Genomic DNA, 12,055 nt, shown 5'->3' on the forward strand with positions numbered 1-12,055 from the left:
TTATATTTACAAATAGCACTCCATGCGATATTGAAGTAACGAAGTAAACATTTGTAATTTGTAGGATTATATATTAAAAAGAAGGTAGACACCTACGTAGACAACCTCTCAACTCGTAGCGCCGTAAGGTAAGTGTTAGCAGTGGGTAGTAAGTAGGTGGATGTTGCCTCCCGTTCCTCATGTACGCCAATGCGCCACTAACCCCAACTTCATGGACCTATTTTGATAAACAAATAAAACAATTTCCAAGAAACGACTCCTTACAGTATCATCAAGGATAAATGTATCAACATTAGTTAAAATTTACAACATTTAACGGAAAACGGGAGAAGTTTAATGCAATATTTAATGTCTTGAGAAAAGTTTGTAAAGAGATTAATTACGCCAGAAGTAGGTTTAACATGCTCTGCTCGGTGTAGCTCATAAAGGGGTCGGTGGAGGGGGTTAGACAGGGATGCGATGTGCGACGGAGACGGCAAAACAAAGCGGCGGCCACAATACGCGGCATTGTGCCGCGAGACCATCCCCTAGGCTGCGCAGCAGCAGAACGGCGCGCCCGCTCCCCGGCTCAGCGTACTTACGCCCTTCTTCCGCGGGTGGGTCCAAGCGAAAGATGCCCACACTAAAAGGCGTAAGGGACGTGAGTTAAATGCTACTTGCGCTTATTTCGTTGTGTCGATCCCGCCCGTTCTCGGGTTCGGCACGGAGCTAGAACAGCCTAAGCGCTGAGAGCTTTTCAGCCCCTTGGTGGTAGGGTTTCGGGCAGGGGGAGGGGGTAGGGGGCGTGCCCGCGCCGCCGCGGCGCCAAGTGACGTCACGGGGCTCTCGCCATGGACGCCCGCTTCAGTCTCTCACGACAGAAACAGGTGCAAGCACCGCACTCTTCCACAGCCATTGTACCGGACAGCTCGCGCGCTCTCGATCTCAAGCAACCCTCCAGGTGGCCGGAGCATTGATATGATTGTCGATGCGCATTGCAAATATTATTACGTGAAGCTCTTAGTAAACCCATTGGTTAATCCGATCGGGTGAATGCATGCGTGTCCCATGCAGGACATGTTTATATCAAAACTCACAAGTTTCAATTCAAATGTGATGACGGTGACATTCTATAGAATCTGAAATCGTTTGACAGCGAGTGAAACATCAGGTCTATGGGACTAAGTACATTTTTAGAATCACGCCAAAAAGACTCGAGTTAAGTTATTAAAAATAAACTACCGGTTAATCATGTACGTAAATTAACCATTAGATTTCATGCCCCATTAAAACAGTGAATATATGGACGTGAGAGGTGATACTAACGAACAGAATACTCGGATGGTCTAGGTCTAGGCTGGTCGCAGGAGCGTCGTTTGATCTGACGGAGAAGTCCCGACCAGGTCCGTCCTGGTAGAGGAGCGCCGCGCCCTCGTCTTTTCCCCGCGCGTCTACAAAAGGACTCAAGATTTTCGACCGCCAGTACCACTCACCGTCCAAGGTGTTGAAGTTGGAGGACGACCCTTGGGGGAGTTGCGCCATGTACTCCCCGGACAAGATGAAGGCGGGCGGGGGCCTGATGGGCCCCCCGGGCTGCTTCCCCGCCCGCTACAGTCCGACGTACCGCAGCCCCGATCCGCGGCGCTGCGTTCCCAATCCATCGGTAAGTGTATATACCCCATTTCCATCTACCACACTTTACCTGAGATATAAACAACGTGTCTAACTTCCTTCCATCATAATACCCTTAACCATATCTCCCCTACCATTGTGTCTGCATCCTGTAGGTACATGCCTACCTAACCACAAATTATTAATATTCCTACCTTCTGCAATATTACACCCACCCAACTGTCTATTATTTTGCGTGTAACCTGTGAATACGACGCTTAACCACAGTTGTTTGCTGACAAATAAATACCTACCTTTATTAAAGTATCATTATTTACTTTCCAAGAGAGACATCAACACATGTTTGTTTTGAAATATTTATCAGGGTACCTATTAAGTATTAACAACACATTTTAAAAGATATTTGATTACACTGTAGCGCTGTGACTATACAACAATTTTATTATTTCCTGCCTAATTAATAGTGCTTATTGGCTTGTGTCTACAATAACTTCAATTTACTGCTTTCGCCAAAGGGCAATAATTAGCTTTCAAGATGAAAATAATAAACAAACAGTACGTGTCGAGAAAAATCCCTTAATTTTATTTCAAAATAGCTAATATTTACCTACACTACCTTTATAATTAACAAATGGGATGAAAATTATAGCACTAACTAATTATTGTTAAGTATTAGGTAGGTACTTAGGTAACCAATAACTTTGTTTTATCCATAGGCTATACATATATACATATATAGAAATCTTTGAAATAATAATTATACACTACGGGAAAAATTATTTTTAGTATTTACCTACCTACCTATTACTATATTAGTCTACTTATTATTTATAATATGTGTTCATGTTAATTTTTTGATTTAGAAATATTCAATTGAATTGAAACATTATTTAAATTTAAAATTTATTTGGTTTCCTACCAAATTATATATTAGTCAGTAGAAGTGACCGCTCGTGACTTTTGAGTGTACTAGAGTGCTAATATTATTAAAAATGGCATTTCTGATGTTGTTCTGGCTGAAAACGATTTTTTATTTATTTATTAAAATCTATTTTTTGTATGGAGATTTTCAGGAAATTTCAGTTTAGCCGTGCGCCGCACGGATTTCCCGAAAATCTTCATACGAAGAGTCAACTTTTCAAAAAAAAAATGTTTTCAGCTAAAACAACATTAATAATGCCATTTTTGTAATATTAGCACTCTAGTAACCCAAAAGTCACGAGCCACCACTGGAAGTGACACAAGTGGCGATTGCGATTGTGGTATATATATTTTTGTTGACATTCATACACCTAATCAATTAAAATGGTGAAAATTAAAGAAATGTATAAGATTCTTCTTGCATCAGTCGTTTAAATTATTGCTCTAGTTGGGAATTATAGTGTGATATAACTCAAGAATTATACTGGGTGTCAGTGTAATGCTGACAAAACAATGTTGTGAGGGAGACAGAAATTGGTGGACGGGTCAAAATAATATTAAGAAATACCTACAAAAATAATTTATTTACCTAAAATTATCGGAAAACTATTTCGAGGAAGCAATTCGATTTTTGATGAAGAGATGTAATACCTACCGAGAATTAATTCTACTCCGACTCTGAATCCTACATACTGATCTCTAAAAATACTTTGATTTACAATTTCACACAGATATTTGAATTGGTACTAAATCTTCTAATAATGGCAACACCTTGAACGTAATCATAGATCAAATGTAAGCATCTGTCATTTGCTTTTGCCGTTGCCGTCAACAAATCACTAAAAACACACGCCAATTTCACAATTCCGAAAAGTAATACACGTTCGTAATCAGTGTCGGCCGGCATAGTCCAGTGGTAACGCATTGGACTGCCATTCCGAAGGTCGCGGGTTCGAACCCGGCGTGCGCAAAAATTTTTTATTTGATTAATTTGTGTAATTTCACAATTAATTAATTAAAATAATATATAGTATATTTGCGGCACGTTCCAGAGTGGAAGATACTACCAGTATCGCCCTGGTGTAAGACCACCATTCAGAATTGAAACGTTGCTCCAAATGGCTTTAGCCGTGTTTAGTTACTAGATCTGAATAGCCAGGTACTTCCCCACCTTCCTCTTTCCCTTCCTCACTTACCTTCAGCCTCACAACATCCCCCAATTGGGGATGCCATAGTCTCACTGGCTCCAGACGGGAGCAGTTGGGACTCTTGTGAGGTATTCACTATAAAAAAAAAATAATAAATAAACACATATTATAGTATTTTTATCAATATTTTAAATAGGTATAAAACTAAATAAAAACCTGCAAAAATCATACATACACATAAAGTTAAATAAAACAACGACAGATGACACACGGAGAAAAATTACAAATAAAAAATATTGCAATTTTTTTAAGAATTTCTTGAAATTATTCGTTTTCCTGTAGTCCTGTTAAAAATGGGATTGTAGGCCATTAACGAATGAATTGGTAGGTATCCTGATGTAAACTTTAAGTAAAATACAACGATGTCCGAACATCTGCTCATAAACAACCAATTTTTTCATTTCGTTATGATATATTATTCAAATAATTACAGGTGGATGAAAAAGTATTCCGATATTTTTATTATTTTATTTAATAAAAATTTACACGACGATGCAGTACATTTTCTTTTGACTATCACACTAGGTTAATGCCCGTGTTGTGGTAGTCATATTATTATGAATTTACAAGCACTTTATCAGGAAGCTGCTTGCAGTCCCGTTTTTCACCGGATTTTCAATAATTTAAAGAGATTTAAAAAAATCAGCAACACTCATTTTTTCTCAGTGAAGTTGCTAAATAATGTCCGCCATCTTAAACTGTGCGAAAATCGGTGCAAAAATTTTTTCAACCCAAATCATACGAAAAGACGACCCATGGAAAATAGATTAAAAAATCATCTTGAAAAACGCTCATTATACTTACCAATATAAAATAGTTTTTCAGTCATTTTTTTATTACTTATCAGAAATTTTGAAGATATAATGATACCTCACGAAGAAACGTAAAATAATTAAGTTCTGCTGTTATTTAGGTAATGGAAGATTTGAAAAAATATACCTATTTGTTTTAACAAAACATGGAATAGATGATATTATGTGAGAAAATTAATATATTATTTCTTTGAAACTTATGCATTTGAAGAAAACAGGTAGCTACTGTAATCGTTACCTACCGTCGGCGAATGGAATATTTTTTATACAGATTTCCTTTTAGGTTATGAAAGCCAAATTGGTTTGTATTATTATTATTAGGTAAGTACCTATATTAGAAAAGTTTTAAGGCATACTATATATAAGTATGTTTCTACCTTTTTATTAACTTAACATGCGAAATCAATGAAACATGAAAAATATACACATAAATATAGGAGAAAATGTGTATACCTTCATATTATACCAAAGCGTCGATTGCCGTCGGGAAATATACGCGTGCCGGAATTGTGCCGTTGGATTTCCTGCTACCAACATTTATGTGAACTTGCTTTTCACAAGTTTTTTATGCATTATTTATGCACAAAATCAAGAACACGTGTTCGGACATCGTGATAAAACATTGATATTTTACCTAAAGTTTATCAGGATAACTATCAATTCATTCGTTAATGGCATACAATCCCATTTTTAACAGGACTACGATTAAGAGATTAGCAAATTTTTTTATCAGGAAGTTTTCTCCGAGTAGATAGGTACTGTTCATTCCTTAGCCAAACTTATCTATTATTATATTTTATAAAAACATTTAAATATTGTACTAAATAAATGACGTGCCTACCTATATATTTAATAGATTTGTAAGTTTTGTATCTTAAGGATAGGCTTAAAATAAATATAAAAAATAGTTTTAAGAAATATATTACAAATTATTAGTACATATTTAGAGGACTAAAGAGTCACGTAGGATTTTTAATTAAAACTCTTCAACTATAGAATATCAAGTTAAGAAGTTATATTAAAAAGATTGCATCCATGTATATTGCGTACACTTGACCCATACGTGCATAGATACAAGAGTTATCACTCTGTTTTCAATCTGCTCTTGCGTACAAAATGACCCATCAGGATGCTTTCTAACATACATATACCTACTCGCGTAGTTACACGTACCCATTAAAAAAAAACAGATTAATGGTTTGTAATTTGTATGTGTGCGTGATGCCACCATTGATAGAATGCATTGTCATCGACAATAATTCTATCTGGCGAGTTTCTGCTCGGTCGGATGTCGGGGTCGGGATGTGGGTTAGTTTTTCACTTTCATTAATTTATTCACTTTCATTAATTTATTCATTAACAAAATATAAATTCAAATAGATGTATTTAAAAATGTATGTATTTAGTAATTATTTATGTTAGAAATTATGCATTTTTCTGGGTGTTCATTCAAAGGAATAACTACCACGAATGGTATTATCCACCTACCTCGAAACTGTTTTTTCTTCTTTTTATTATACCTAATACAAACCTATAGTATTTGAAGGTATTGTAATTAGATAAACTTTTCCTTGCAATTTTTTTTTGTACCTACCTAAAATAAATAAATTTTGAATTTGAAATTGTCGTGATCATAATTTAGCAAAATTTAATTAATAACGGGAATTAACATATTTAATTTATAAAATATCTAACAGTACCAATATTAATTTCGGTTGTTTGTGCATGGGTACATTGGTAAGTAATGTGCAATATTCCTGAATTTTGCGTAACTTTATTAAAGTTCAACGAAATTTAATTAATGATTTGAACTACTTATATTATCAGACAAGCCATAAAGTAGTTACCAAAATATGTTTTTTAATTAATATTTATTTATTGAAAATGTTTACCTATTTGATTTGTTAATAAGTTTGACGGAGGCTTAGATATATTAATGGAGTGAAGGTACCTTACTGTGCTATATAAATGTTATATTAGACAACATGCGTGCTTTCGGTGAACTAGGCCCAGTAAACACATTCTAGCGGTCCGTTCATACACACATTCTTTGAATGGCTATCCTTTTTTTATTTACTGTACTGCATTTTTTGTTAGATTAGTATTATAGTAAAATGTGTTTCGTATTTTTACAATGTCATTTGAAAGTTTCGTAATTTTTATAATGTCATTCGAAAAGTGTTGTAATTTTTCAAGTCTGGTAACATTCGATAGGTAGATTTCTTTTTTTTAAAGGCAATGATCTTGATGAAAAAATTATTTACACTTTCAACTGCAAAAATCCTGCCATTATAGTATAAATAAAATAAAACTTTGAATTGAAATAGAATCCTACAAATTAAGGAAATATTAAAAAAATAGGGTAATAAAATAAATAATTCACAACGTGCTTTTTCATAGATGGGCTAATTTAATTATTTAAGGAAAAAACACTTATTTAAGTATACTTTAATTTGAATACAGTAAAAATGTTACAAAGTTATGCTTCTACCCTGATTGTTGGTTAAGAAGATAACAAGAGAAATAAATTGTCAATGTTATCATGGAGGACAAAACAAGCGAGTTTGGATCTTTTCCGAAAAATAAAAAATGAAGTTTATTTATTTCTACCTCCACTGTTTTGTCGAGAATCGAACCTAAAATCACCGGTCCACGGTCAATACTTTTAACCCGTTACTATAATAATTATGCCATTAGTAGTGAGTGGAATGTGTTCACATATTGACCGAATCGACGGCGCGTCATAATATCAATATATCCAGCTTATACGGTTTCATGGGATGACATGCGACTACCTTTATTATTAATTCGTTCATACGCACATAATGCCCGATCCTAATGCAATCAAACACGCCCAGTGTTCATACGTCACTTCCATGAAGTGATGCATAAATAATGACAATAGGTAATTAGAAAATTTGTACCGTATAGAAGAACTACTCGCATAACTATCGACTGGAAAAACCAAAATTGTGAAAGTGAACAATAATAATTGCTGATATATACGACAGAAATAAAACCATTTAATTTTTATTTATATGGCCATTTTTGAAAATAGTTACATTATTTTAAAGAATGTTATATATTCTATATATTATATTCCAGTGGTAGTTAGTAATGTAATTTTTTAAAATGACTAAGTATTTTTTTCAAAATAATTTATATGAAATGTTAGTTAGTTCCATAAACCAGTTAAATTTCTTCATAACATAAAATCTAGAATAGAAAATAAAATAAAATATTGTATGTAAATACATTTTAAACAATTTATATACCCCGTTAATATACATATGTAATATAGGTTGTATACCCCGATAATATATATATATAGTATAAGTTGTATACTCTGATAGTATATATTATATAGGTTGTATACCGAGATAATATATATTATATAAGTTGTATACCAGGATAATATATACTAAATAAGTTGTATACTCCGATAGTGTATATTATATAAGATGTAAACCCAGATAATATACATTATATATGTTGTATACCCCGATATTTTAGCTGAGCTTGTGTGTACAGGTGAAGTTCCATTTTATAGTTGTTGTTGTTTCATGGCTATGTTATATTTTCAACATGTTTATAAGGTGAAATTAAAAAAAAAAAATGATAGAATTTATGTTATTTTGAAAAATGCCAGCACCACATGAGAAATGCCACGTGACTTCGATTGACACCAAAGAAAACAATGGTTAAATATTGCAGCTTCCACTTTGACCCACATTTGACTTACTTTTGTTTATTAATTTCCTTGTCACTATGTTCCTTTATAAATTTATTTATAGGTAAAAACTTGAAAAACGGTTCTCCACCATTATTTTGTCTGAGATTTGAACAATTTCCTTTTATTGGAGAAAGTTTTATAGTACAAATAATCCCTTCAAGCCCGGGAAGAACATTACTAGCCACAAACATCATATTCCTCTAGAGGCTCTGAAGGACAGATCTGACCGTTTTTTTATAATGCGTAGATACGTTATTTGTTCATCGTTGGAAAGATAAATCATCATTCTTCTTAGTTTGTCTCAAATATTTACATGATAACATGGAAAAAAATCGAACAAAATGTGTATGTGTGTTATTACAAATTGGCGAGATTTTGAAATTTTTATTAATATATAAAGGGCATAAAAATTGAAGTGACAAAAGTTTTCTTATTAATTCCCTACGAAAAAGTAATGTGTTTTCTAAATATCGAATTCTTTCAAAATTATGGACGTTTCGTTTTAAAATGTTCCGGTAAGTTTTTTTGTTAACTTTTTAATGTAGAAATATCAATGTTTATTTTAAATACAAAAAATTCAAAGATAATTTTATTTAGTAGAGACCTTGATTAAATTAATTTCCATCACAACCCATGTCACCTTCGGGGATGCTGTGTGGAGGGTCTGTTTAAGTAAAATAAGGTTAATAAGTTCTGGGAAGGAAAATATATGAGGGTTGGTTAGGAATCTAGGTTTCAGTGTGTCTAGGAATGACGTATGAATCCATCCCTCCCCCTGCGGTGTAAGGCAATGAATCGATAGAGTCTGGCTGGATAGGTCGGAGGGCCTCCCACAACCAGCCTCTCTCGATCTGGTCTGCTATGCAGCTGGTGGAGAGACCCATCCACCACCAAGACCTGGATAAAGCTCAACAATTGGGAATTCTCTTCACACCAAAAAATCACTTATTATTTAATTATTCACATGTAGAAACACTTCAGACACAAGAATACATAGTTTTTATAATTTTCAAAAATCATTTATTAAAGTTATAATGACTTTAAAAACAGGCGCGAACGAAATATTTCATGCAGCTAAAAACGCTCGGTGATTGATCAAGCGTTCAAGGGCGAACGATGACGTCACTGTTGACCGGCCCGAGTAGATCCTGCAAACCGATGGCGGCGGCAGCGGCAAAGGTGTGACGTAGCACTTGTGACGTAGCGGTCAAAATGGCGCATGACCGTTTTCAGAGCCGAAATAGCACGCAATTTTTAAAACAACTACAAAAATAATTATCTTTATTGAAATAAAGTATTTACAAAATGCACGAGAATTCCCAATTGTTTATATATCTATCATATATTTTTCTATGAAGGAAGAGCATTGTTACTTCTTTCGGTACAAATAATTCTTATTTATACATATTTTTTTAAATCCGCTAACTTGGCTATAGTTTTTACTTTGAGAGGGAAATTATTATATAAATTGAAGAAAATCAGTCAATAATCAGGTACATATATTATTTTCTAACCAGTACACTTTACCTAAATGCAAAACATTGCACTAGGTACGGTAAGTATTCTAATTCTTTATTTATTTTCTAAACTGTCGCTAAAGTGCAATGCAATTTACCTCCATAAGAGTGTAAAGGTTTGCGTTGTTGGTTTTACTGCCTTCCCATCAGTTTTCAATTATTTTTGAACGAGTGCACTACCTATTAGGCTATCAGTAATAATAGTGCCATAAACTTAATAGATGGCTGCATTACATTCCCGCAAATGCAGCACTAAGCTGGTGGGCATTTTAAACACTAAAGCACTGGTCATTGGCTTGGATATAATTTTTTTTTAAAATTGGAAGTTAACATTCGACGCATCCAGTTATTATCGTATTTTCGTATCTAACTTAGTAGTAATGACCAATCTAAACCAGATTCTCATTCGAAACCGAATCATAAACGTATTTGAATAATAACAAAAAAAACACTTTATACAAATATTACGCGTTTTATTGTTAACCTTCTGGGAGTCTCTCATACTCCACGCATACACAACTTTGTATTTATTGTTATTAAGTTTAATTTGTAGAACTCCATTTATTTTTTTATTTTATTTTTTATTTTATTATTTTTTATATATTCAATATTTAATATAAACACAACTTTGTAATTATGCACGGTTTCATACCTTCCTAGGTTTCTTCTTCTTCTTCTTCCTAGCACTATCCCAACTCATTGCCTAGGTAGGCTGTTGGGGTCGGCTCTTCTCGTTCTCAGGTTATAGCTTCTTCGGTTCTGAGTGTCGCTTTCATCTAGGCCGTTTCTTTGTAGGATTTTGGAGCATTGGGTCATCCAGGAGTTCTTTGGTCTACCTCTGGATGACTGTCTTTGAAGCTCTATAGACATTGCCTGCTTCACTGTGTGGTCTGGTGGTCTCCGTCTTATGTGCCCATACCATCTTAACTGTCGTTCCTCTAGCGCTCTGTTTATGTCAGTGACACCCAGGCTACCACGAATGCGTGAGCTTTTAATTTTATCTTTTAATGATACTCCTGCCGTCCATCTAAGCATTCGCATTTCTGCTGATTGGAGTAATATACTAATAATACCTTCCTAGGTTTCAATTGTACATAATTAAGTATCCGTTAAATAGCAGTACAGAGTTGCAGAGTCTCACAGACCTAAGGTCAATGCTAGTATCATATATATATAATATGGAATAGTCTGATGATCTCGCATCAGCACATATGTTTTCCTACCGTAGTGACAGACAGATTTCAGATCAGTTGTAATGTTATTACCTTATGGACTTCACGTTAGTGTTTGAGATATTCAACAGATAATTTTTTTGCAATTGTCAAATTACCCACAAAGAAGAAAAGAAGCAGAATAGTCAGGTTTGGGACCACTGGAAATAACAATATATAATATTAATTAATTATCTTTTATGGTATAAGAGAAAATAAAGATGGAGTCCACCAGACCTATGCTTAGCAGTTAAATTTTAATTGTATTGAGTTTACGGTGGATCTCTACTAAAATTAGTCAGATTCACGCCTTATGTTTTATTTTCCATTATTTTAAATTGTCAGATGCATTACTGAAATACTTATGAAAGTTTTTTATTATGGTATGTTGAAAAATAGGAGCTTCTACTTACTTTTATACTTCTATAATAAACCATGTAAAAATATTTGTGTGTACCTATTTAAAATTTGATTAATATTATTGAAAAAAAATTGGGTGTTGTATTTTTAACTTATTATTGTATCATTTAATTTAATTATTTCAATACATAATGAATGTACAATTTAAAACTATAAAAAAAAATAAAATAAAAATTAAATTAGAGAAAATAACAACATCCGACAGACCTAAGGTCAGAAGATAATTTTTTTAAATTAGTAGAAGGTTAAATTTAATAATAGTTCATTAAAGTTGGTGTTAAATAAAATATACAAGAAATAAAGGATATCATTTTAATGCTTAGTTGGTTAACTTTTAGCTTAAACCCTTTTGGTTCGTTGTTATTTTTTGTTTGTTTAATATACAGGGTGTTAAGTACTTGACTTAATTTAACGAGTGATTTCTGACATTATTGGGAGTAACAAATGCAAATGATATGTTTTTTTCAAATGCAAGAAAAAAAAAATCGTTCACATGTCATCACTGGTCACTCAGCCTAATAACCGACCAACCCCTCACCCCGATCTTAACTGTCCTAACCCACTGATTTTTATAATATTTTAAGTTGAATAAAAAAAAACACATACAAATGTCACCGGATTT

The 12,055-nt window shown here is 33.6% G+C and overlaps 1 protein-coding gene across 3 annotated transcripts in view; it reads left to right on the forward strand.

Moving 5' to 3' along the window:
• The first annotated feature begins 1,519 nt into the window (after nt 1–1,519).
• acj6 (abnormal chemosensory protein 6) overlaps nt 1,520–12,055 on the forward strand; it is a 117,151-nt gene continuing 106,615 nt past the window's right edge. For all 3 annotated transcript variants that reach the window (XM_089646163.1, XM_089646161.1, XM_089646164.1), the window contains exon 1: nt 1,520–1,642. In XM_089646163.1, coding sequence (XP_089502289.1) covers nt 1,520–1,642 — 123 coding nt within the window. The remainder of the gene's footprint in view (nt 1,643–12,055) is intronic.

The sequence above is a fragment of the Hesperophylax consimilis genome, chromosome 23, assembly GCF_061612785.1.
Source record: "Hesperophylax consimilis isolate HC1 chromosome 23, BYU_Hcon_1.0, whole genome shotgun sequence".
Classification (NCBI taxonomy): domain Eukaryota; kingdom Metazoa; phylum Arthropoda; class Insecta; order Trichoptera; family Limnephilidae; genus Hesperophylax; species Hesperophylax consimilis.